General features: G+C 42.7%; 1 protein-coding gene across 1 annotated transcript in view; it reads right to left on the reverse strand.

Annotated features, from left to right (window-relative positions):
• Prkci (protein kinase C, iota) overlaps nucleotides 1-27,770 on the reverse strand; it is a 60,387-nt gene that overhangs the window by 7,861 nt on the left and 24,756 nt on the right. The window contains exons 2-15 of the mRNA NM_032059.1: nucleotides 26,505-26,626; nucleotides 18,570-18,659; nucleotides 17,401-17,451; nucleotides 14,292-14,377; nucleotides 12,630-12,770; nucleotides 10,448-10,502; nucleotides 8,842-8,900; nucleotides 6,499-6,675; nucleotides 5,895-5,992; nucleotides 5,320-5,406; nucleotides 4,944-5,079; nucleotides 2,960-3,047; nucleotides 1,501-1,626; nucleotides 431-510 (exon numbers count right to left, since the gene is read on the reverse strand). Of these exons, the coding sequence (NP_114448.1) occupies nucleotides 431-510; nucleotides 1,501-1,626; nucleotides 2,960-3,047; nucleotides 4,944-5,079; nucleotides 5,320-5,406; nucleotides 5,895-5,992; nucleotides 6,499-6,675; nucleotides 8,842-8,900; nucleotides 10,448-10,502; nucleotides 12,630-12,770; nucleotides 14,292-14,377; nucleotides 17,401-17,451; nucleotides 18,570-18,659; nucleotides 26,505-26,626 (1,396 nt within the window). The remainder of the gene's footprint in view (nucleotides 1-430; nucleotides 511-1,500; nucleotides 1,627-2,959; nucleotides 3,048-4,943; nucleotides 5,080-5,319; nucleotides 5,407-5,894; nucleotides 5,993-6,498; nucleotides 6,676-8,841; nucleotides 8,901-10,447; nucleotides 10,503-12,629; nucleotides 12,771-14,291; nucleotides 14,378-17,400; nucleotides 17,452-18,569; nucleotides 18,660-26,504; nucleotides 26,627-27,770) is intronic.

A 27,770-nucleotide genomic window follows, 5' to 3' on the forward strand; every position in this document is an offset into this window, starting at 1 on the left:
GAATGATGCTTATATTTTTAAGATGTCATTTCATTTCTTCTGAATTTTATCTAAATATAGAATTCTTACTATGAAATGGATAGAAAACATTCTTGGCCACATGGTGAGAGAAGGGCTTTATAGATAATGACAGAAACACAGCTGAAAATGGCACCATAACGAATTACAGACTCCACTTCCCTCCGCTGGGGAGAGCGAGCGTGTGGACCATTCACATTCACACGCAGTGTCAGCTGGGGGTAAATAACTGACATTGGCCAAGGACAATCGGTCAGCATTTACTCTGGTCTCTGGTTCTGAAACACAAGTCCAGTTCTAACTGAAAAGCACACATCGCTCTCTGAAGCACTGCAGCATCTGAGCCTCCACCCGCAGGCTCTCTCCTCTTCTCTCAGGAGGGGGCGCAGGAGAGCTCGCAGGCAGCTCCTACCTTGTTGAGGAAACTCTTCAGCACACTTGCTGCTTTCACAGACAGGGAGCGCGGTATGCGAATCTGCTTCTCCAAAATGACTGAAAAGAACCACAGGGTCACAGGGTCACTTTGGTTTTGTGTGGCTTCATCACGTCTTCCTCTAGATCCCAAGGTATTTAAGGCATCCTCGCAGAATGCACACATCCACATAACTGAAGCACTCCATGCATTTTCCCTGGCTCTCCTCAGAGCGGCCCCTTGCCTGAGTATTGTACTTATTATTTACAAGCATGTTTTATTTTTACCACCTTAGTGTGCCTCAGTTTCCTCCTCCGTAAAAAGAAATACAAACAATGCCTGCTTCACAGGGTTTATGAGGCATAAAAGTTAACACTGTAAAGCACCTGCATATATATGTAACACAGAACTGTACTGGAAAATGTGAAATTACTCTGCAAAGCTCCTGTCCACTTCACCCCACGAGCAGTCCTGAGGACCTGCCACTACTCCAAACCTTGTCAGCACCAGGCAGTTACTCTCAATCTCAATCTCTGTCAAGTGCACAGGCACGAAACGACAGCTCATTAACACTTAGTGTGTATTCTCTTTCCATAATCTTAATGGCGCTTTGGTTCCTTATTATATGGAATACTTCCTTGTATTCTGTGAGGGTCTGAATTACTAAGTGCAGAATTCTGTGGCCGCTGCATACTTTATGGGAGGGTCCTGTGCTTGGCCTCCTCCCTCTGTTCTGTTGACTCTCAGCACTCCTCACCGTGACACCCTCTTCCTGAGCCTTTAACACCTCTCTGATCTCTCTGATCACATCCACACTCCAGTCTTCCTGAACCCGGGCACTGGGTCTGGGGCTCATGTGCAAAGATTAGTCTCTCTAATAGATGCCTCCGGTCACTCCAGTAGATCCGTGTCTATATGTAAGACAGACATGCTTAGATGCTTGTTATGAGCTGAGGAGGGGAGGAAACTACAAAGGAAGCTACAGGCTAGAAATTACTCTGGCTCTTACTGAGAACAGTAATTTGAGAGCCCTTACTTTGCTCTAGATTTCCACAAAGTACTGTAATTACCTTGGAACAGATAATCCTCTGTGTTTTGGTCAGGATTGTCAGAGCTCCCAACGATATCAAATGGAGACCTTCCCGCCATCATCTCAAACATGAGTACTCCAAGAGCCCACCAGTCAACGCTGAAGCCTTTAGAGAGAAGTTTAAAATGATAAATCTTCTCTGCGCGCGTGAAAATCCAGCAAGCAGAAATTTATTTTATCATGAGATGGAAATATAAACATAATGGAAAAGCTAATTCTAATTAGATTATAAATAACACGGTAGGCACTAAAAACTACAGAAATACTTGGTCCAGCCAACACTAAGGAGATATCTATACGATCCTCCTTCCAAGCACAGCGGTCACTGGAGAGAAGGGGGAGGACCGAAAAAACCAGAGGTGGAGGAGGAACACAAGCAACAAGTCTCCAGACATGTGGAGCAGTCGTACATATGAGTTCACAACAATGGGGACAGCATGCACAAGCCCGGTAAACAAGTCGGACCAAACCCCAGCACGGTAAGCGGACAGGAGGAGCTACGGCAGGTTAAGTGATAGCTACAGGAGAGGAGTGTTTCTCTAAAGGAGCTGTTCCTTACAGCTGACCATGCTCCCGTGGGTCCACAGACCCAGGACCATAAGCACGGACGAGCTGGGCAAAAGGGAAGAGGAGGCAAAGCTGGATGAGTGGAAGTCGGGGCAGGGGATCTGGGAGAACAGGAAATATGATCAAAATATATTGTAACGCAGCTTCAAACAACTAATAAAACTAGTAAAAATAAATGTAAAGAAAATTAACGGAAGCCAGGGGTAGTGGGGTATACTTTAAATCTCAGCACTAAGGAGGCAGAGACAGGAGGATCTAGTTCAAGGCCAACCTGGTTTACAGAGCAAGTTCCAGGACATCCAGGATTATGTAGAGACATCCTAACTCTATGGAAAGAAAGAAGGAAGGGAGGGAGGGAGGGAGGGAGGGAGGGAGGGAGGGAGGGAAGGTAGGTAGGTATTTCTAGCCTTTAGGACCGTCTAGAACACTAAGGGAAATAACCCAGGAATCTGAGCGATCTCCTGGAAGTCTGTGATAGTGGATTCATACAGCTGATGCGTTAAGAGCCTTCCTACCTGGGCACTTCCTTGGCTTTTGTGACCGAAGCGTATAGCTTAAGCTTTTCTGTATATTTCTTCCTGTCTTTGTTAACACTACGTACCTCAGAAGGTTTGTGGGGGAGCTTAGAGTGAATTGTTTACAACAGTTCTTGCCACTGCTTGTCAGTGTTTGTCACTAGTAAAGTATTTAAATGTAACTCTCCCAAATGCTGAACCTTTTTTGGGCTCAATTTCAGAATTTGAGGGTTTTCACGTAGATTAACAGAACGAAGAAAAGTTTATATATTAATGAATATTAAGATGATATAGTATATTATGTTATAGTTGGCACCAATTATAGTAATAGCTAAAATATCACCTATTAATTATTACCATAGTCTTCTCCTCTTAAGATCTCAGGAGCAATGTAATTGGGAGTCCCACAGAAGGTGCTGGTTGTATCTCCGGGCCGTAATCCTTCCTTTCATGGGGGAAAAAGGGAAGGAGAAGGGGAAAGATCAGAGGCAAAACTACATTTACTGCTTCCACTTCATGTGTGTAAACTCAGCGTGTATAATAGGTTAACCCTGAACAGCATCACTAGGACAGTGATTATTACTAAATATCTTATTCACACTAGATGTTGCTGAAGTCAATTCAATTAAGATAAAACTGCCTTTAAAATAACATTTATTAAACTTTACTACAAAAATAGAGATTGTGTGACTCCAGTGAATATCTCATGGCTGTGAGACTGCACTGCTGTGCTTCTGGCCATTTTTCCTGTGGAGCGTGTCTTCTGCTTTGCTGTTTAATAATCGTAGGAAGGTGAACTATGAAGGCACAATGCACAAAAAAGCTAAGTAGAGAAGATTCCCAATAATAAATGGAGCAGCCAACAAGAGCTGTAGCAAATATAAGTTTCTGTACACCTGATAACATATTTTCTAAAAAAGAGTAAAAAATGGAGAACACATTAGGAAATTTTCATGGTCTCTGATTATGAGACTTTAATATTCAGAAAAGATCAGTAACTAATAAACAGGGAAATTTTAGATTAAAAAGCATGGTAGTCCATATGTAATCCCAGCACTTGGAAGACTGAGGCAGAATTGTTAATTCAGGGTCACCCTCAGATACAAACCAAGATTTTGTTTCAAAGGGATAAAACCAAGCCAAACAGAAACACCAACCAAAACAAAGACAAAGTAAAACCATGACAACCACCAAATGTGCCACATATACCCATATCGCAGTATAAATATGGCCATATATGTTTGGGGGACACAGGAAGGACAGAAAGTCATAAAAGAAAGGCTCCTTCCTGTGCTGGGGGGATGGCTCGGTGGGTAAACTCTTGTGGTCTAGCCCAGATTGGCCTTGAATTCATGACCACCTTCTCCCCACAAAGGTGCCTCTGCCTCTCACGCTACCCATAATTTTAACCAATATTCAGATACTGACTCAAAAAAACAAAACAAAACAAAACACAAAACCCCAAAACCAACCACTGTTGTAATTTGCAGATTACTCCGCATACTTTCATTTGCTCTTAGACCTTGTAAGAATCTATTATTATTGTGATTAGTTTTAAAACCAGAGAGAAAACACTATAGGAAAAACCATGGCAGAGCAAAAAGGTATCCTGAATATAAACGAAGCATGCAGGGGACCCAGTGACTAACTCTTCACTATTAAATAAATAAACTCTTCACAAATAAAATTCACATAGGGAATGATTTAAGGTGCATCATAGGAAAAATGGTCTTGAGTTTTATACACTGCATGACGACTTTACTGTTAAAACCTCGATAACATTTCGGTGTTTATGGTACTCCTCCTGATGGATGGGGACAGAGTGCACATCATACACTTGTGGATGCTTTGTTAGGGCAAGGTTAATAAGTGGAATAGGTCTCTGAACGCTTTGTGGGGAAAGATCAGACCTCTAAATAAACACCGTTGCCAAAGGAATAAATCACCACTGAAAAGACATATTCTGAGATAAAGTAAAATGCTTACTTGATTTTTACAATATTGTATGTAAGAGATTTGACATTTCAATATAAAAATACTCCTAGGAAAAATTTAAAAGTAGGTTCAGGTCTAGCAAATGGTAAACTTGGACAGTGATATGCAAATACTGTTAACAGAATGGGACTGTAAGATTTATTTCCAAATTCTCTTCAAAAGTATAACAAAAAAAAAAGTTACAACTAATTTAAAAAAAAAAGTAACCCATAAAACACAGGTCACAGAAGACATGGAGTTCTGCAAATGGCCGGGTGGCCAGGGAATATACACACTTGTCTTCAGACTAGAATTCGAAGACATCCTGAACAAGGCAGTGGTCTTTCCCGTCTGGAGGTTCTCTCACCTTACACATGCCGTAGTCAGTGAGTTTGATGTGTCCTTCAGAGTCCAGCAGTACATTGTCCAACTTCAAATCTCTATAAATTATCCCTCGCTCATGAAGATAATTTAGTGCTAGACTGATTTCTGCTGAGTAAAACCTTAAATTGAAAAAAATACGGCTTTGCTATGAATAATAACCACCTGAAAAACCCTAAATATATAATAAACACAAACAAAAGATTATAAAAGATCTACTATAATTTATTATGTAACTTAACCACCTCATGACTTAGAATGAATAAACTATAACAAGATAATTTATGTTAACTTGTTTTTAACGTCAACATAAAAGGTCAGGGAGCCCTGAGAAAAAAATCCAACTCAAACAAAACACTTACCTGGCATGTTCTTCAGGAAGTTTTCTTTGCCGCTGCATATGAAACATGAGATCCCCTCCATTCACATATTCTATGACAAAAAACAGCCTGCAACAGTCGCAAGAGTCACATGTCACAGTGAGTCGTCGCACAGGTTTTGGCCATTTCCCACAGCAACAGCAACAGCATAAAGGCCTTTTACCTTATCGGACACAAGCGACCCAGTGTGACCCAACTTCTACACCGATTCCCCTCTAGAGTGGTGCCAGTGCAGTCCAGAGCTACTCACGCTGGTGCAATCTTATGAACTGGTTAGTCATGTTTAAATGTCACTCCAGGTAAAGAGACATTATGTCTTAAGATGAGAATACCGAGGATATTTAAAGGGCTGGCTAGCTACTGCTGTTTCTGAAGAGCCCTTCTCTCTCCCTTTGTCTTCCTTGTATGTCTGAGTGACAGGTGTTAAATTGGTATCACTGACTACAGCAGGAAATTATAAGTAGTCCTCCTACTTCAAGAATTATGGAACAGATTCTTCTTATAGAACATGCCAAAAAGTTGGAAGCCCAGAGACCCTTGTCATCCTTTCACCTTACCTGCTTTCTGTCTGGAAGCAGGAATGCAGACCAACAAGGAAAGGGTGATTGGACGCCTGCTCAAACACATGCTTTTCTGTCTGTACCCAATCAATATCCTATTTAAAATATCAAAGACACCTACGTCAGATGAAATGAGCAAAACCAGTAATAGCTCGTTCTTAGCAAGTCAATAATCATAAATGTTAACTAAACAGACCAAAAACCACTCAACAGATCAAAACCACTCCAAGAAAAACAAAAAAACCCACTCATTGTCACAAAACAACTCTTACACAAAGAGAAAATACCATTAACAAAATGTCCAGTATTATGAGATAGTCTAGAAAACAAGGAAAGCTCAGTACTTCCTTTGATAATAATAGCTTTGACTTAAAGCATCTGCTTAGAAAAGTAGATCAAAATAACCCACAAACACTGAAATAACATGATTTGTGTGTGTGTGCACCTGTACGCATGCCTGTGCATGTGTGTACATGTATGTGTGGCACTCTGAATTACACCTGTGTGTGTGTGTGTGTGCGCGCGCGTGTGTATGTGTATATGTGCATACTCTGCATTACTACACTCGGAGCCTCGTGCATGTGAAGTCTGTCTAGCTTACCTCATCGTCATTGACGAGCTCTTTCTTCACAACCTTCATTGCATAAATGCGATCTGTCTTTTTTAATCGAACCAGCAGTACTTTGGCGTAACTTCCTCTCCCTATAACTCGAAGCAAATCGAAATCCTGGAGACCTAAGCTTGATGACGCCTTCCCACTCTCCCTGGTGTTCATTGCCTGTGGAGAGCATTTACAGCAGCAACATCTCAATATTTTTTATTTCTAACCGTTATCTAATGATAATGATTTTAAAGCATTTTCTTAACATAAAATATTTTAAGTTCTTAACTCTTTTCTTATATATATATATTCTAAAACATTCCATCTTTAAGAGACACCATGAGCCTGTGAGTAAAGAAACTGTAAGGACCAAGTTGAAATCTGTGGGCTGTTAGGACCTGACCAATTTTAAGTTAAGCACCATAGAGATACATGAATGTAAGGGACGTTGACTGTCATGACTGCAGAACAGAGGTAGCACTGATAAAGAAATAAAACACGTGGACAGGATAACACTGTAGTTTTGTAGATCTCTGGTTTTCCAAATGGAATTTAAGTTAAAATAGATGAAGAGTCTGCTAGGATCTGGTAGAACCTACATGAGTGAAATCTAAGCTGCTGAGAGGACACACACTCCAGGGTCTACGAGATGCTACAGGCAGCAAAGAGACATGAAGCAACATGTGGGCCCAGGACAGAGGTCTCAGGCTTTATTATTAGGGCTTTCTTCCTTTGTCTGATTCATTTAGCTATGAACAAAACAAGGAAGGTTTGGCTACAGTGGCAGAGTGGCCTACAATGTTAACAACCCTGGCAATGTAAAAGTAAACATGTGGTCTTAGAAAGAAGGAAAAAGAAAGGAAGGAAGGAAAAGGAAAATAAAAAAAAAAGAAAAGAGGGAAGGAGGGAGGGAGGGAGGGAGGGAGGGAAGTGGGGAGGAATAAAAAGCAGAGTGGAGATATGTGTGCAGCTGGCTGGGCAAGGTGCTGCACATCTGTAATCCCACATCTGGGAGGTGGAGTGAGAAGGATCAGGAGACTGAGCCATCTTCAGATATGCATGGAGCTCCAGGCCAGCCTGGGCTACATAAGAACTTGTCCCAAAAAAAAAAAAACAAAAACCCAGAAGAAAACAAACAGAAAGCAACTGACTATATTAGAAAAGAGAATGTAATTGTCATATTAAAAATTTGGGATCAACAAATTTACTTCACAACTGTGCTGGAGTAAAGCAAGTGGGTAGACCGATTAAGCAGTATGTGCTCAGAATGAATTTAACTGGGCAGTGCATAATGCTTTGCTACAATATTCTGTCCATAATTTCCATAATAAAAAGTTGGAGTTAAACAAGAGAAGCCCAAAATAACAAGACCCATCAAACACTAGAAAGAGATAAGAAAAAAGGTAAGGAATAATCTTCCATGGCCGGAAATACACACCTTGGAAAAGCAGAGCCTTAAGTAACCACTAGAAATGGCTAAGAAGGTTGCCTCCCTGCCAATAGGTAACAAATGACTTCTTCACCAAACGCTTTTCTAAAACTGGTTCCTGTTTTAAATAATTTCTGTCTCAGAAATAAACAGACTGGGCTGGAGGAGCAGCTCAGCATTATGAACTCACTGCCCTTGCAGGGGATCGGAGCTCAGCGCCCACAGGCAACTCAGAGCAGCCTGACTGCCCCTCTCTAACTGATCGGACACACCTCTGCTCCTGGCATCCATGACTGCCCGCACATACATGGCATTTTCTTACACAGATACACATAAAAGTACACATTAAAACCCAGAACACTGCCTAGTAGGAAAGAAAACAAAAAGCAGGCGGCCTTAGAGCAGTGGAATCAATAGTGTCTGGCACACAGGCCTTGCAACCTAATTTGGACCCCAGGAGCCAGTTCCAAGTGGACTGAGAGTAGCTACTCCACAAAACTGTCCTTTGACCTCCACAAGCACAGAGCAGCATGCCTACCCACCCCTGCACACCTACACAGATACTAGTGAACACATTTAATCATTTATACTTAAAATACACAATCAAGCCACAAAATGCAAGAGTCTACAATATGTTTCAAATAATATTATCAATTACTAAATGCTATGCATATTATATATATTGTAATTTTGTTTACGCTATCTTAAAGTGAATATAAAATTTCAGTTTATTTCATAATTAAAATTATTTCATTAAAAACTTAAATCGAAATAAAACTGTACAATCATCAGACACATTCCTTATATTTACCATTATGATGTAATACCTAAGCAAGTCAAAGTGTTATATTCTTAAAGATTATACCTTTTGAAAAAGCTAAAGACTTTGTATATAGTAAGACAAATTATCTTACCTCCTTTTCTTCACCAACTTGGTCCAAACTCTCATGACTTGAAGGATTATATGGAATTACTGAAAATTCAAACCCAAATATTAAAAAAAGAAAAATAACAATGACGAATTTTACTTAAAATTTTTCTTTTGCTGGCTTTTCTTAGCTTTTACATGTGAGTTGGTTAATTAAAGTTTAATATTTGTCCTAAATTATATATTAAGAGTTGTGGCCCAGGCAATGGTGGTTCACTCCATTAATCCCAGTACTTGGAGAGGCAGAGGCAGGTAGATCTGAGTTCCAGACCAGCCTGGTCTATGGAGCAAGTTCCAGGCCAGCCCCAAAGGCAGAGAGGAAGTCCCACTTGGCGGCCAGCTCCTGCCCTTCCTCTTTATGATTAACTTGTTCTGTGCATGTAACTACAAGTCCTATGTAAACGCTTTCATACCCTAAGACAGATGGTGGGCCTATGGTTTTCAGTTCTTGTCTCCAGTTTAAAAGCACCTGACTATCAGAGATGAAGAACTGACAAAGCTGGGCTCTACTCCTCAAGGCTGCTGGTACTGGGGAGTAACAAGGCCTTAGCTCAGCTCAGACTTTTCAAGTTTCTTTTATGACCAATGGATGGACCCATCTGCCCTTCCAGAAAGATTGTTTTAGCTTCAGAATTTCCCAAGTACACGCTTAAGATTTCGTTCCTGTTTCACACTAACCTCATCTCACACAGTCAGTCTGCTGCGCTGTACCTCCTTATTTCCAGAATAAAGATTTGAATAAGTCCAAGATGCATCAACACTCACCATGGCTCCAAACACCTTTGTACTTTCTCACTAGGAAAAACAAACTAGGCTTGCTGAAGTTAAAGGATTCTCAAAAGAATGTATTTGAACTGGGAAAGCCAACTGTTAGTTTACACAGTTGGTTTTTCAAGTGCTAAATATGCATATTAAAATATTGTGACAAATTTTACCATCACAAAGTTTCTTAGGTATGTTAGGCTTTTAAATGTAGACTTAAAAAAAGTTACCACTGGGGTTGGGGATTTAGCTCAGTGGTAGAGCGCTTGCCTAGCAAGCACAAACAAGGCCCTGGGTTCGGTCCCCAGCTCTGAAAAAAAGAAAAAAGAAAAAAAAAAATGTTACCACACAACAGTGGAAAGGAGGCTCCTGGAGGCAGAAGGGCTTAAGATAGGGGAAATGCAGGAGAAAACAGCAGATTATAATGAAATCTAACATTCTGTATGCTAATTCAAAAGAAGAAGAAAGAATGAGCCAGGGGGTGCTAGTACACACCTTTGGTCCCAGCACTTGGGAGGCAGAGGCAGGTCTTAAGCCAGCCTGGTCTACAAAGTGAGTTCGAGGACAGCCAGCGCTACACAGAGAAACCCTGTCACAAAAAATGAAAGAATGAAAGAAAAGAACAAAAGAAAGAAGAAAGAAAGGAAGAAAGGAAGAGAGGAGAGAGGGAGGGAAACAGAGGAAGGAAGGAAGGAAGGAAGGAAGGAAGGAAGGAAGGAAGGAAGGAAAGAAGGAAGGAAGGAAGGAGGGAATGAAGGAAGGAAGTCGCCCTACTATGAGAAAGGACCCTTTAAGAAAGCGCCCACAGTCTGTCTGCTACTTGCACTCACCTGTCTGTGTGTGGTCTGGGTGCATGGATGACTGGTCCATTGGCATCATGGGTTCCTACAAACATTTCCAAAGACAGTAACTTAGAAGATTTTTTTTCTTAAGTTCCCAAAACTTCTATAAATCCAGAAATGACAGTATGTCAATGATATGTCGCATACTAAGACGTAAATGTGAATTACCTTATTGTTATAATAGTTAACTGTATAAAGTCATACAATCCTATGAAAAAAAGGTCAACTGAAAACAAAACTGAACTATATACTGTGATTCCCCTTTCTAAATTTTCCTTTTTCTCTCTGAGGTGCATTTTAAACCTTTAGGAGGAAGGTTTTAGAATAGCTATAATCCAGAGGTTGACTTTAAGATTCTGTAAACCTCTTAAATATATAAGCAATATTTTATAGGTTTCCTATTTTTCTGTATATTCTCACAAATATCAATGGGCCAGAAAACAAGAACAAATATCTCTGGGACAGGGACTCAACCAAGTCCCTGCCAGCACCCTAGGCAATAAGGCTTGACCAGCCCAGCTGTCCCCAGTCCTAAGGTGCAGGATTAGGAAGCTTCAGGAACACGCCAACTAGAGGCAGAGCATCAGACATGACTTCTAGCTTTAGGATGCCTTAGTGCCAACCATGCGTTCGGTACCCCGACATCTCATACCCTCGCTCACTCTGGACACCTCCTTCCTTCCACACCTGTGCACACCAACTAAGACTATTCAGAAAACAGAGTTTCATTTTTGTTGCTGTGATAAAATATACTGACAAACGCAGCTCAGCTGAGAAAGGTGACAATGAAGTTCAGTCTGCTGTCCACCATTGAGGAGAAAGTCAAAGGAAGGCACTAAGTGGCTAGCGACACGACAGTCACTGTGCAAAGCAGAAGAGGAATGAACGCAGGCGGGCCTGCGGCCTTCTTCTCGTATGCACCCAGGCCCGCTGCTTGGTGGGTCGTCCTGCTTCAATTACCAGGCAAACAACTCGTCACCTAAAACTCCATCTACACAGATCCTCACTGAGACTTCCAGGTAGTTCTACTTTGTGTCAATTGACAGCTAGTAACCAGAACAAACAGAAAGTGGGTAAATTATGTTCACAATTTTTAGTATTTCTTTTCTTCCCTAACCTGGAGCTCCCCCAAACTATAAATACATTCTTAAAACATGAAAAAATTAGCCAAATGATCCTCACAAAAATGAGCCACCCATAATAATGACCTATTTTTACAAACAGGCTGGTTGTCCACTTGAAACTGGGAAGACGGAACCTCTGATAAAGAGCTGCCTCCATCAGCGTGGACATTACCTGCGCAGGTTCTTCAGGAGAGCCACCCCGCTGTACGCGGCACTCTCCTGGCCAAGTGGGCCTGGCTGTGTAAGAAAGGAGGCTGAGCACCCACACAGAGGGGGCGGCGAAGAGCTTGGCTCTATAGTTGCTGAGTTCTTACTCCTGCCTGGCTTCCCTTACTGATGGACTGTTGCCTGTTAGCGCAGGCCGAGCAAGTCCTCTCCCCCCAAAAGCATCTGCTAGTCATGGTGTTTAGCACAACAGAAAGGTTCCAAGAACAAGGTTCTATGATAAACATGGGATAATCATTTGACTGGACAATATAAAACACACCCTGATTTTTCTAAAATGTATACCTTTTTAAAAAAGATTTATTTACTTATTTTATGTACAGATGAGTACACTGTAGCTGTCTTCAGACATGCCACAAGAGGGCATCGGATCCCATTGCAGATGGTTGTGAGCCACCATGTGGTTGTTGAGAACTGAACTCAGGACCTCTGGAAGAACAGTCAGTGCTCTTAACCACTGAGCCATCTCTCCAGCCCAAATGTGTATCTTTTAATCTAGTAACTCTACTACTGGACCTTTAAGGAATTAAATTTATTTGCCAGAAGTTCACTGTAATTTTGTTTATAGGAAAACCTAGAAAACGATCCAAATGTTGTCATAAGAACAGAATAAACAATGTATGGCCAAGATATATACTATTATGCTAAAAATGCTAAGGCTGTAGACAGTTCCAAGACTTGCTTGGCTTCCTTAGGTGGAATGTAGAGGATTCCTGCACACTGTATTTTCTGAGATGTAGTTCTATAATACCTTCCTGTCTCAGCCTGGTTAAATGAAGCACATGGCACACATATATAACAAACAAAGCCCCAAGCCTTACCGGTGGCAAAGAATGCCGCCCACACTCAATTGTGACAAGCTTGTGGCACTTCTTATGAACCAGCAGTTTGCAGTTGATGCATTTATATCCTTGTCGTCCAAGTCCCCAGATCCTGTCTGTGCAGATGGCACAGTGGGCACGCTGCAAAGAGTAAATTCAAGATTATTTTATCACAGCCAGGCGTGCTGGCCCTCACCTTCAATCCCAGGACTCAGGAGGTGGAGGCAGGTGGATCACTGGGAGTTCCAGGCCAGCCAGGGTTACATAACCTGTCTCCCAGTTATTTCCTAACAGTTTCCTCATTCTGCCTTTGATCCCAGCATTCATGAGGCAGAGGCATACAGAACTCAAGGCCAGCCTGGTCTACACAGTGATCCCAGGATGGTCAGGGCTATAGATTGAGACTCTGTCTCAAGAAAAGCCAAACAAATAAACCTAAGATATTAAAAATAAGTGGCTTTTCTTCTCTAACTAAATGTCTCTCATCATTACATTAGTTGTCAGCCTATGGCAAAAATCAGACAAAACAAAATTTTTTCATGCGTAATTTTTCTTCAAAGACTTGAAGAAGACGAGTGAAAAATAAGCAAGATTGTGGGTTTCAAAGAGATAGTGAACACACAATCACGCTGCTTCCCAATGTCACACTCAAGAAATTCTCATCGTCACAGAAATGTCGCAGTAATGAACAGAGAAAGCGTGGCTAATAAAGCCTGCAGCCTTGCAGACTGCAGAGGGCAAAGCGAGTCCTGTTCTCCTGACAGCTTGGTACCCAAAGCCATGGGCAGTGAGAGTGGGGGCTCCCAGGCATTCACTGCGTTGGCACTGATGAGTTTAGGACACGATGTTCATTGTGGAAATGAAATCTACAATGAATGGCTATCAGAGATGTTCGCCAGGCTCCCAGCACTGAGGGACACAGGAACGACTGCCAGAGTTCTAGGCTGGCTCCAGTGCTATACTAAGTATCAGGCCAACTGCAGCAACAGAGTAAAGGACCTGTATTGGAAAAGGGCTGGGGTGGGGTGGTTCTAACACAGGCCGTGTCAGCCGACTGCTTGCTCTCAAGCCCCAGTTTTGCACTTACTGGCTGAAACTCCTAAGGCAAGACTCAACCTCATTTTTCTCTTCTGTAAACTGGGAGTACATAGCACCTCTATCGCAGGGTTGTTTCGAGGATTCAGTGAATCAATACAGGTAAAGCCCTCAGGAAACGGACTGATACAGAGTAGGAGCTGGGCAAGTGCCGGACTACCACTGTTCTGAACAGTGAAAGTAAAGGCTTACATGATAAACTTTGATCATTTCTGCCTGTTTTGAATGTATTTAAACATGGTTTTCTTGTAAGTTTAAAAACCTACTTTTTTTCAGACTCATTTGACAATAAGGAGCGGACATTAGGAGTTTAATCTAAGACTAATGACATTCATTCACAGAACTTAAAAAGGTCCTGAGTGCAGCAGAGTGAAGCACCGTGCTGGGCACTGAGAGGAAGTGCTATGAAAACTGGAGGCCCTGCCACAGGACTGGCGAGAAAGGCCCTGCTGCTTACTGCTGTTAAAAGGGCTATCAAGACCTAATAACAAACTACCTTTCCCTCATAGAAAGGAAAAAACAAAAATAGACATCTCAGAATATTAGAATCCAACAAAGTAAGTTTACCCTGTTAAAGCGTTTGGCTTGAAAAGTGTGGCCATTTGCACAATACAGCTTTCTCCACCTGCGCGCCCCTCTGCGGTAAATGGACTCTGAGGAGAGATTGAAAGTTTAAAAAGAACATGTTTGAATAAAAGCCACTTAAGCAACTCTGGGTTCTCCATGATGCTTATTGCTGGGAAAAATACAGTAACACAACTAGAAACTGAAACTGGAAAACGGGTCCGCTAAAGGACTGCATGGGACAAGCGCCAGGGCTCCGACGCTGCAGGAGTGGTACTGCTTTCATAGAGACTCCCTTCTGAGGACACTGGACTCACGGGCAAGCTGGAGGAGGAAGTGGCTGCTCGCATCTTCACCTGATTTTACAGCTACTGCTCTTCTGTCCAACCACCTTCTCAACACATAAGTACCAGGAAAGGCCAACAAAAGCCCCCTTTCCCCTCAGAAAAGTAAGATCTCAGGGCATCCACTCTAGCCATCCACAATGACAATGTAACTGCTGTCTTAGAAAATTAATTTCAGTATCACTCTAGCTGTTTCAAATGTGCCTTTCAAAGCGGCTGCTTTTCTAGTCAAGAGTAAGTGTCTCAGTCCAGGCACTGCCCGTGGACTCTCGCCTGTCTCCACATAACCAAAGCCCTCGCTCCACTCCCTTTTCTTCACACCTTAGACAGTGCGTTTAAGTTCCACATCCAGGTTTGATCACAGTCTCCCTTCGTGATCACAGTCAGTGCTAAATACTTTTGCCACAAATAATACAGAGATATCTTTAAAGGGAAGAGGGGCTAGAGAAATATCTCTGCTGTTAAGTGCTCCTCAGGCAGAGGACCTGAGTCTGCTTCCTAGACCCGAGACAAAAGCAGTTCACAACTGTCTGTAACTCCAGTTACGGCACGCAGAGAGGGAGATTGCGGATCTAATGCTCTCAAATTCTCAGACATTGATCTATACACACACACACACACACACACACACACACACACACACACACACACACTTAAAAATAAAATATATCCTAAAAATACAAATAATAAGATAGTTATATTTTTCTTATGGTATTACATCAAAGCGCCACACCAATGTCAGAATGTTAGAGCCCACTACAGATAATTATCTTTACAAGTAGTGAGGTACATTTTACTTCATGTGAGTTATTAGTAAGTGATATTTTACGTAACTTCATCTACAACAAACTTTTATCCTTTTGGTTCATTTCTGGTACCATACTAGGTGTTGAACCCAAGACCTCACATGTGTTAAGTAACCATTCTACCTCTGAGCCACACCTAGCCCACTCCTAAGGTTTTATATGAATGGCATTATTCCTGTTTCTTTTTTTTTTTTTTTTTTTTTTTTTTTTTGGGAGCTGGGGACCAAACCCAGGGCCTTGCGCTTGTTAGGCAAGTGCTCTACCACTGAGCTAAATCCCCAACCCCTGTTTATTTTTTATGTGCATTAGTGTTTTATCTGGATGTGTATAAGTATACCTAATGTGCATGCCTAGTACTCTGGAGGCGAGGAAAGGAAATTGGGTCCCCTGGAACTGGAGTTACAAATAGCTGTCATCCATCACGTGGGTCCTCTGGAAGAGCAATGTGGGCTCTTAAGCTGAGGCAGGTCTCATTCCTAAGCACATAGGCAGATCTACTCCATCTGCAGTCTGGCTCTCCAGCACTAGGACGTGTACTGCCTACCAGACACTGTGGACACAGTAGTGTGCACAGTGAGATTCCTCAGTGGTAGGTAAGAGTAGGAATGTTTCTAAACGACTCACAGCAGATGCAGCACTGAATTCCCTACTTCACGTTAGAGTAGAACGTCCCAGCTACAATGCTCTTAGAACTCTTTTGTCTCGTTGCAGAGCTGGGGGAGAAAGTCTTGAACTAGAGGCCTTGTGCAAAGCTGCTAACACTCAACACGCTTTTGCAAAAACCAACACTTCCTACCGCGAGCCAGCACATGTTAGCTCACCACACACACTACGAACTAGCTTATATACCCCAATTAAACATTTTACTGCTGTCTAAGAATTTAAATGACCAAGAGACCTCAGTCATAGTTATCAATTTTCCTCTATACTTTAGTCTAATATTTATTTTGTTGGGGAAAAGGTGATACTGGACCTCCACCACTAAATTTTAAAAGGTAAATAACACTCAAAATGTATATAAGAAATACTCAAGTTAATAAAATAAAAAAAAATTTTAAAAGGTAGAAGAAGGGTGAAGTATAGTGGAAGGTCTAGGAACTGTACTTTACATGGGAAGTATGCCATGAACCTAAAATGGACTGAAATGGACATGGAACTCAGAGAGGATAGGCTACAAGGTCAAATCTTTCACCACTCTGGCTCTAGGCACAGAAGACAGCCACTGTGTCCAGCAGCTCTGTAAAGACGCCAATGTGGCTTTTACTCTCCTTCCACTAGAACCAGCAGGATTCAACACTGATTCAAAGCACTTCCTAGCTTTCCTTCTGTAGTCGTGGATGTGTGCTGAAACCATAATAACAATACACAAGCATTCCTAACAGTGTGGTGTCTCCAGTCCACTTTCTCACATGATGTAGTAAGCATAGGCAGTGACGGAGTGTTTGCTGAGTGAGTTCGAGGTGTCGAATGCAAGCACATGTGCACACGCAACAGGCACGTGGAAAACGCTAAGTACTGTTATCTGGACAAGTGATATGCAGGCATGTTTTTTTTCAAAGATGTTTCAACATTCCACAGATTTGAAAACATCCCAAATTTAAAATCATGAAGCCACATGCCCTCATATACGCACAACAGACCGTTATGTAATATATAGCTAGGCGCGTTCCATTTGTCAAAAGGATAGCTTAGGCAGTTGTAATATATTCTAAAGCAGAGTGAAGGAACAGAATAAATCAAACAAACTAAAAGTTCTATTTCTTAAGTCAGGTGTGGAAGTACACGCCTAACACTTAGGAGGCAGAGGCAGGCAGATCTCAGAGTTGGAGGCCAGCCTGGTCTTAGAGAGTTTCAAGACAGCCAGAAACCTTGTCCCAAAAAACAAAACAAAAGAAAACAAAATCGTTTTATTTTTTTCACTGTGAGTAACTCTCCAAGTATACAGAGCACTAAAATACTCACTGTCTTCCCCTGGGCAAGGCATTCCAGGACGCTCTGGTACACACGGGAACACTGAAAGAAAGTAAACGAATTAATTAACAGCATATTTACAAAATACTCACTATATGGAATTAAAATTAAGGCAAATTCAAAGTGCTCTGAGACACCGGTGGCAGAATTTTAGCATATGGCCAATATTAGTGTCTTTTTTTTTTTTTTTTTGGTTCTTTTTTTCGGAGCTGGGGACCGATCCCAGGGCCTTGCACTTCCTAGGCAAGCGCTCTACCACTGAGCTAAATCCCCAACCCCCCAACATTAGTGTCTTAAGGCTCCCACTTTTACCAAGTCTATATAAAGTACGTGTCTGTGAAAATAAGTGTGTCTATAGGTAACACATTAGAAGCTTGAATTACTAACTCTAGTCCCTTGTGAATAGTCACTTTTTAAATTCTGGTCCATAAGAAACTATTACTTGTAAATCTTCATTGTAGAGGATTTAATATATACAACACACAACAAAGCAGTAAGTGACGGAACCAGAGTGTTTAAAGATGTGCACTCAATCAGAGAATGAATTTGTACCAGGAATAGTGCAACCCCAAACATAAGTGTATATTCCAGGCTGGAAATTTATCAACACAGCAAATAAACCACTTCATTAGGAATAGCATCTTGTTAGCGAACATTCTCTGTGGTGAACTAAGGGCCACAACTGAGGAGAGTACCCAGAAGAGAATGGGTTATCAGTTCTACACTGCGCAGCAAGCACTCTACAGCTGAGGTAAAGCTCAGTCCCCTTTGTTTCAGATGTGGTCTCACTGCGTAGCTCAGGCTGTGGGACATCTTGGCTCCTCCTGTCTCTGCCTCCCAAGCTGTAAGACAACAGGGAGGTGCTACCTGCCTGCATAACTGATCATTTCTCTCAGCATTCTACGATTTTACACTAGAAAAGGGTAGCCACTCCCTGCACCCCAAATAGACTTCTAAAGCTGCGCAGGAATGTCTAAGTTGTGAAACAATGGGAGATTGCACTTTTTTTATCCTAAAAGACTACATATAGATATATATTCCTGCTAGAGTAAAGCATAATCATTTTACCTGCACTAATACAGGAATAAGAATCTGAAGGACAATCACATAGGGATGAGGGCACACACTAGAACTTTGGGAGTCAAGTGACATGATCTTACCGTGGATCAGGAGTTCAGAATCCTTGTTCAACTCATACAGCCTGAAAGCCTCTTCCAACTCCAACTGAGAAGACACTGTGCACGGGTCTCCTAACAACACAGAGTAAAGCTCAGTCTTCAAACTCTAAGTGCCGTAACAGTAAGCAAATTCTATAGATAGCAACTGAGGGAGCATGGACAAGGACAGATGCTTAGACACTGGCCTAGGCATCCCTTCCCTCTGTGCTAGAGGATTTCACAGCCACTTCTAGCTGCACAAGAGGGCACATAGGACTCAGACACACAATTTTCTACACACACACACACACACACACACACACACACACACAGAGAGAGAGAGAGAGAGAGAGAGAGAGAGAGAGAGAGAGAGAGAGAGAGAGATGGATAGAGGAAGGGAGGGAGAGAGGGAGGGAGGGGTACTCAGCCACTTTCAGACAGGCCTGGTTCACTCACGTTTCCCCAGTAATGTGGATGGAGCCCAGGACCAGGCCTGGCGTGCACTCCAACACTGAGTGCACAGAGCCAGCCCCAACCCTGTTGTATTCTAGATGTGCATAGGATCTCAGTAACTTACTCAGGCTGTTCTGGAACTCGTTCTATAGCTGGGCTGGCTTTAGACACACAATCCTCCTGCCTCAGTCTACCAAGTGCTGGTATTACAAGCTAATACCACCAGACCTGGCTGCTAGTTTCTTTAAAAAGGGAGTTAAGGCAGTTCCACTGCCACACTAATGGATGGGTAGGGTTTCCAGGTGAGAGGCCTGAGTTTGCCAGAGTCAGGCTGACTCCATGACTAGGCTGCAAACTGGGAGTTTGGGAGACTAGGCCTAAGTTTGTGTTTCCCAGAAATGAGAACTCAGATCCAGGAACCTGTGGTCAGCCGGCCACAGCCACAGGCAGCCAATCTGAGGACACCTTGTCATTTGGCCTAAAGAAAGAATAGGTAGCTAGAATGAGTAAGTGACCACCCTGGGAAGTTTCCAGAGCCTAACCAATGTAGAATCAGTCAGAGCCCTAGAGACAGAGCTGACCAATCAAGGTAAAAGGGCACATACTGTTCCCTGGAATTCCCCTGACCATAAAAGCTGGGCCTGAGAGCCCACTGGGTGTCTCTATTCCCGAAGGGGGAGACCCCTGCATGCAGGAAATTCAGTTGAAAAAACGCTCTTTGCTTTTGTATACTATTTGAGTCTGGGTATCATTCTTCGGCCATTCTGGGACCCTAACACAGGCAGTGACTATCATAGATTTTCTTTCCCATTACAACCTTGGTCAATTAAGTCACAAGAAAGAAACCACTACAGTACTCTGGACTAAGAATAGTCCAGCTGAGCTACTAAACATTTCTTTTAGATTTACTTGATAAATGTTTTGCTCGCACATCTGTCTGTGGACTATGTGTGTGCCTATGACAGGTCAGAAGAAGGCATAGATCCCCTGGAACAGGAGTTCCAGACAGTTGTGAGCTACCTTGTGGGATTGGGACTTGAACCTTTGCAAAAAAGAGCCACAGGTGCTCTTCACTGCTCACCCACCTCTCCATCCCCGAATTTGTTTCTTCTTCTTTCCTTAAACAAAGCATCTTGTTTTCTCTGATAACTGCATAGGTATAAACAATGCATCCTGATGGCGTGTACTCCAACCACCACCACACCCCCACACTCCTCCGAAGCACCCCACAAGCCCTTCTCCCCCTCATGGCATCTGACTGATCTCACTGACTCGATCGCATGTATGTGATCACAGCTGCAAAGGCCACGACACAGCCCAAAGCCAGCATTCCACAGCACTCCCCGCCTTCCGCATCTCTTACACTCTTTGCACCCCTGTTCTGAGATGCCCTCCTCTGACCTGTTCCCTGAGTCTTTGGTGGAAAGGATGTCCTGCTTAGGGCTGGACCCCAGCTCGAGCTACTTTTAGATGTAAGTGGTTAACTTCAGTCGCACACACAGGGAGGAGGAAGACACACTTCTCTCAGTTAACCAGCCAAAGTGCAGAGTCATCCCTGGTCGAGAGGTGCATTCCTCAGTGAACAAGTCACTTAGAGCAAAGTTGGGGCCTGACCCGGATCCTCCCCTCTGCTACTCTACAGCTCATTCCTGCAGTTATGCGACACATTCCTGCATGCTAGGAGCTACTGACTCTGTCTAATCTTCAATCACACCATGCACACAACCCAGCTTACTACTTGAGAGGAACTGTGAGATCATTTCCTATCTACATGGTCTCAAAGAAAACAGTGTCTGTTCTCTTCTCCAACTCAGCTGCCGAATCCTCACTCCCTCTTCTGTGCACATTTATAACATAAGCTCTGATAAGTCACAGAGCTGTGAAAGTAAGTTTTCAAATCAGTAAATTATAAGGCAGGGTTGCACAGAAATAGATAACCAAACCAGAAACTGGCACAAAAGGAGGAAGACTTGTAGAAGATGGCAGTCACGGACTGCTTGTGAAGGACAGAGGACAGAGAAAACGGTTTGGACAATGGACAAAATGAGGGAACGAGGCAGCAGCCCCTCACTTAAGGGAACACAGCAAACAGAGAACACACCTACAGAACCAGTGGCCGCAAATACAAAGATCAGAAGACTGGGTAGGAGGTTCAAAGTAGCAAATGGATCTTTTTCTAAAATAATTTATGTTTACTTTATGTTCACTGGTGTGCAGCCTCCTTGAATGTGTATATGTGAAAGTGTCAGATACCCTGGAACTGGAGCTACAGACGATGTGAGATGCCATGAAGGTGCAGGGAACTGAACCTGGGTCCTCTGTAAGGACGGTCGGTGACCTCAACTGATGAGCCATCTCTCTAGCCCCCAAATGGTTTCTTTCAACAACCTATATAGATGTGGACACAGAGAAATGTTAAAATGGAATCATTTTTTTAAAACTTGGTTTTCAAAAAGTGTCTAGAAGAACATTTCCCTGCCAAATCTTACATGCCTCTCTCTTCCATTTCCACCTATAAGTCAAAAAAATAAGAAACACACTAAGGCCACAAATCAATGCATGGAGTTCCTAGTAAACACCAAAACTTAAAGAAATGAATATGAAGGGCTAGGTCTGTGCGTTTACAGTGCAGGCTATTGATTGCCCTAGGGTTGGAGGTCCAGGCAGTCATAAACTGCCCCATATAGGCCCTGAACTTGGTACAAGCTGAATCCACTATTATCTATGAGCCATCCCCCACCCCCACACCAGGACCTTAAGTAACCAGAAGAGTCCCCCAAACCTCAGGCACCAGTAGACCTTGTCTAGAAGAGATTGATGTGGGTCTGGCTTTTATCTAGTGTAACAAATATAACTTGATACATAGGTCTACAGTGTGCAAAATCAAGTCTTACAACTTTCAACTATGGGAGAGAAACCAGGCAAGTTACTGAACTACAAAACATTACCTAGGAAGAGAGAAGGATGAATCAGAAGCAACAATGTTAAGAGTCATGGGAACCACGCCCAGAGAGCAGCAGTGAGCCTTCCTGAGGGAATGACAACATATACCACTATAGTTCTGAATCAGCACCTTCCCCTCTTTGTGAGTAGGAGTAGCTGCTATACTTCTACTGTCTCTAGTTTATTATTCCGTCAGCATTTCACAGGTTCTCAGAAATAGCAGAGAGGCAGTCAGGAACCTAAACCATAGTCGGGAAGACACAGGATCGGATGATCATCTTTGGACTGTGAACCTAATGTCATAATGGGTTAGGCTCTGGGTGGTTTGTGAGAGTATATGCCCTTCTGTATAATCCTAAGGAAGCAGGAAGGTGAGTTAGTCATATTAACTTACTCATGCATAGACACTACATACATTCAATCTCTTTTGTTTTTTTTTGGACTGCATGCCTGAGTGACAAATGTGACCTTTTTTGACCGTATGTTTGATGCATGTAAGTCATCATAAAACAAAAATGGCCAGGAAAGCTATTTTCAAAGCTAACTCTATTAACAAATTCTAAATGTCTAGAATAAAACTCAAATACATTTGAGTATTTGCTCACTGCAGTTAATTTTGAGGTAATTAAATAATTAATAAAATCTGAATATTAACCAGTAGCCTTGTTCTTGTTTTCAATACACCCCTGTTTTTTGTTTGTTTTTACCTATAAAAGGAAGCAAATAATGTTAAATATGAAAGATCCAACTGTGTGTAACCTGACAAGATGCAGAAACAAAACTTAGGTCACAGTTCATTATATTTAAATCCACTTTCCTCTCCCTGGCCCCCTTGGGTCCATGGCCATATCATAAGGCAAATGCATTTAACCCAACTTCAAAGGTCCCCAAAGTCTTTCAGTCTCAACCTTGTTTAAAAGCTGAAAGTCTCTTCTGAGACTCAAGTCAACCTCCTAACTGAAACCCTCTGGAAAAAAAAAAATCAACAAATTTGCATATTTCTAATACACAATAGCACAGAATATATATTATCATTCAAAAGGGAATAATCAAGGCATAGAGAGGAACCACTAGACCAAAACACAGCAGGGCAAAAAGCCTTGAATGGGTCAGCCCTTCTAGCTTTGTTGCCTACAAGATACTCTTGGGCTGGTTCCACTCCCTGTGTGCATTTCTCCTGGCAGACATCCCATGGCTCAGGCACTTCTCACATCAAGGGGTCTCTAACAATCCAGTCACTTTTACAACCTCACACAATGGCATCTTGTGGCTTCCATGCAGGAACACCCCTGCCATGGTGGCCTCAAAGGTTCTCCTTAACCGTGGAGAAGATTCCATAACCCTTTCCTCAGGTATTTTTCATTACTCTAAAGCTGGAACCACAAGGACAACAGTGAAGTCCACTTGCCGCACCCCCGCCCCCCGAATCATATTTGCAGAAACACTCCTTTCTTATAGCTTTTTTTTCCCCCCCGGAGCTGGGGACCGAACCCAGGGCCTCACTGAGCAGAAAAGAGCAGAAAATTCCTCAGATCTTTCTTTTCGGTAGAAAGCTTAACTGGGTGGGGTCTTGCTCTGACCCCTGGTACCAGGGAAGATGAGGCCTCTTCTTAATCCAATCCCCTTTCAGCACACGCCTTGGCCTGAACATTTCCTCTTGCTTTTCTCTTCACACAGTAGTTTTGTATCTCTCTTGCCCCACTTGCTATTTTTCACTATAGACCTGCACAAAAGCAGTTACTAATAACCACATGACAGCCGATATTAGGTCGGGCTACAATCTCATCCTCCAAGAAGTTTTCTTTTCAAGTTAGCCCCAGGTAAATTCTTAAAACTACAGAAGAGGCCACATTCTTTGCCAAAATAGGCACAGGAATAGTCTAGCCCAGTTGTTAATATTGCTTCCCTCTGGGGTTGGAAAGATGGCTCAGTGGTTAAGTGCACTGACTGCTCATCCAGAGGTCCTGAGTTCAAATCCCAGCAACCACATGGTGGCTCACAATCATCTGTAATGAGATCTGATGCCCTCTTCTGGTTTGTCTGAAGACAGCTACAGTGTACTTATATATAATAAATAAATAAATCTTAAAAAAAAAAAATACTGCTTCCCTCTGGACCGTTTTGAGTTGGGTCTACACAGTTCACAATGCTCTGAGCACTACTGTCTTCCAAGCTCCTACTAGGATGGCCTATTTAACCCTGCCTACGGCATTCAAATGTAACTTTTCTAGTGCAAAATTCCAAAGTCTCTTACAATTCTTCACAAAACAGGTCAAGTTTGTCCCAGAACCAGCCCCATTCTGGGAGGACCTAGGCTCTATGTCCAGTAACCACATAGTGGCTGAAAACTTTAACTCCAGTTCCATGGGACTAAAAACCTTCTTCTGGCTTGCTCGACACGGTATGCACATAGAGATACAGGTAAGCAAGACATCTATATACATTAAAAACACACACATACAAAACAAAGAAAAGGCAACATACTGCACCTTGGAATCATACATACTTTCAGCTTAAAATAACTTTAAAACTATACAGAGAACTAAAATAAAATAAGATACTCACATCCATCATTCCCTGCTCTGTGCAAGAATGAATGCAGTGATGGTTACAGAATACTGTGCACCTTTGCTACTGTGGCTTACTAGCTCACTCACATCACCAAAGAAGCAGGGTGGGGGTGGGGTTATCACTCCAAGTTCCAGGTCAGTCAGGACCACATAACAAGACTTGCTTTTACTAAACAAACGAACAAGCCAACTTAGGGGCTGGCAAGATGGCTCAGCAGTTAAAAGCACTCACGATTGCTCTTACACAGGTTTAGCCCCCCTGACAGAACTGGTTACAGATGGTTGTGATCTACCATGTAGGTGCTGTCATTTGATTAGACTTAAAAAGTGCTAACTATGGGGTTTACATCTCTCAGGACCTTCTTCTGTGGTTATCAATTTCTAATATCCCCATAACTTAGTGGGGATGTTGCTAAAACAGACTGAGTGAGTAGATGGGTAGGAACTGAGTATCTCTGAAAAGTCCCACATTCCCAACAATGGGTAACAAGGCCCCAGCCAAGTTCACAGCTCACCACAGTCTACTTCAGCTTCATGGATGAGTTCATGGTCTACTCTCAAGGTTCTTCATATGGTCTGCACCTTTTTCTTTTTTAGACAGGGTCTTACTGTGGCGTTCTGGCTGTCCTGGAACTTGCTCTGTAGATCAGGCTGGCCTCAAACTCACAGAGCTTGGCCCCACTTTTGGAGTGCTGGAATCAATGTGTATGCACCATGCCTGGGCCACCAGTGCCTTTCCATCTTGCTCTTTAGTCTGTATAGTTTTCTCTTTATGTTCACCACCTCAAAAACTTTACTCTTTGTTGACAGGGTTAGGTCATTTCAGGCAGACATGGATGCTGCTTCCTTCATTACCTGGGGCCTGAGTTTTTGCATTCTAGAACTCACACATCTGGTACACACACGATGGCCAATCTCAGTTGTCATGTAGCCAATGCCGGCTACATCTGGAATAAACAAAACCCCAAGCAGCTGGTACAGCTGTGTGGGATTTTTCTTGACTGATCATCTGAGGTGGGAAGGCCAAGCTTACATCTAGAAGATGCTCCCACGTCTTCTGGTGGCAGCCAACATGAAAGAACATACAAGTAGGAAGCGTTTGCTTTTTTGCCTACCTGCCTTCATTCTTGTTAGCAAATTCGCCTACCGTGCTGCTGAGGCATTCCTTCGCTAGCACTAGAATCTTCAGGATTCTAACTACATTGAAGACCAGCAGCTCTCTAAGAATTCTCCAGGACTCAAGAACCAGATTGGCACTGCTCAGACACCCAGTTCTATGGACTCAGCAACTAGCAGATCCTAGGCTTTCTGCCATTGCTGGACTACCCAGTCCACAGCCCGTGAGCCACTCTAACAAACTCCTTTTGCATGTGTGTATATACCAAAATTAAAATACCAGTGAATTTATAATATGAAATGAACTGAAAAGAAAAACAGTGGACTGTGAGAAGCCTTCAGTCGATGTCTCCACACTGAGGAGGCCACCCATTCCATCATTGTTAGTCCTGGTCCTTAAAGGAACACGGACAAGCGTACACGCCCAGTTGTGATGAGCTTCTGGAGTGTGGGTACAGGCACTGTCTATCCTCAGACAGCTCATAGTGCTTTGTGAGTACATGTCACTAGGTGATATCATTAAGGCTCTGACATCACCCTAAAAGAACACAGTCACTAGGACTGGTCTACAATTCAGTCAAGAACAGGAAAACTCTTATATTAAAATGTCACATTGATAAAATATTCACCCTAACTGCCCAGGGCTGGGGGGTGGGGTGGGGTTAGTTTTGCTTCATTTTGAAGAGGTGAAAATAAAAGATTATATGCTCTGATTTAAATTTTCTATCTTAATATATGTGCATGGCATTAAGTTTGTGCCTCACCCCTCCTTCTTGAATTTCCTAGAAGTCTTGCTTTATCTTAAAGCACTTGTTCACGAGCACCCGCCCCTCTCCCACCCGGCCCAGTCACTCACCTTCCTCATCTATCCATTTCATGGTGAATGGCTGCTCATTGTCAAAAGAACACATATCTCGAACCTCACTGCAAAGTCCTTCAAAGGAGATGGAAGGCTCGAAGTGTGTTATCATAATATCCCTGAAAAAGAAAGTGTTTTATGTTTAAAGCCATACTGATCTCACGTGACTAAATGCCTGATGTGACAGACTAGCTGCATGAACAACGTTAATGAAATAAAGTTGCAGCATGAAATAAGCTGGAGACAAAATCAACGGGTTCATGAGGAGCCCTAACTCCATGTCCTCACTGAGGAAGCTGCCTTCACTGCTCTCTCTCCTCTGGGAGGACTTGCAACCCACAACCACTCCCTGCAAGCATTTGCCTTGTACTCCTCCAAAATCTGTTTCAATCCCCATCCCAGGTTTTCCCGCCCTCAATCTACCATTCATCTAAGACACTGTCCTCCTGTACCCTGGCTCCAGCAATCTGTCACTCACTCCTTGTAGAGCATAGTTCCACATCTCTTTTCTCACTTTTGGCTTTCTCCCAAAGAACTAGTTTTCCAAAAATTGCTTTAAAGTAGCTTCCTTTAGTATAAATTGTCCTCCCCAAACACAGGAATACGTTTTTTTTTTTTTTTTCCGGGGCTGGGGATAGAACCCAGGACCTTGCGCTTCCTAGGCAAGCATTCTACCACTGAGCCAAATCCCCAACCCCAGGAATACATTTTTATTAATGGGCATGATAATAGAGAATATAAAATAGTAAGTAATACATATCGATGCACACTTCCTTTGACTTAGCATTAGATGAACAAACTAAATACATCCAATAAGCAGATATTCAGTGTAACCTCTACTGCTGTTCAGTGTTTTCTAGTAGATGCCTGGTGTTCCGTCTAAGCTACCCTGCAAAGGCTGTCAGAGCTCTAACCTCTACACAGAATCCACTTTTACACAGCACTCCACTGCTGGACTATCAGAATCAACATAATTTATGCCCTTCCTGTTGTAAACCCACATGCTTCTATCATGCAGAGTAAGCATTAATGTCCCTAGGCCGGTGGGACGGTTTTCTATCTAGTGGATGTGATAACATCTGGAATCACCAGGGAAGAGTGGCAATGAGCGAGTCCAGCTTAGGCTGGTCTGTGGATATGCCTGTGTGACATTTTCTTTTAAGTTAATAGAGATGCAAGAAATCGAGGTGGGAATATTCACCCTCCACATGCCCCCCTCTACAATGAACTGTACCTGAAACAGTGAGCTAAAATAAGCCCCTT

This window comes from Rattus norvegicus, chromosome 2 (genome assembly GCF_036323735.1).
Source record: "Rattus norvegicus strain BN/NHsdMcwi chromosome 2, GRCr8, whole genome shotgun sequence".
In the NCBI taxonomy this organism is placed as follows: domain Eukaryota; kingdom Metazoa; phylum Chordata; class Mammalia; order Rodentia; family Muridae; genus Rattus; species Rattus norvegicus.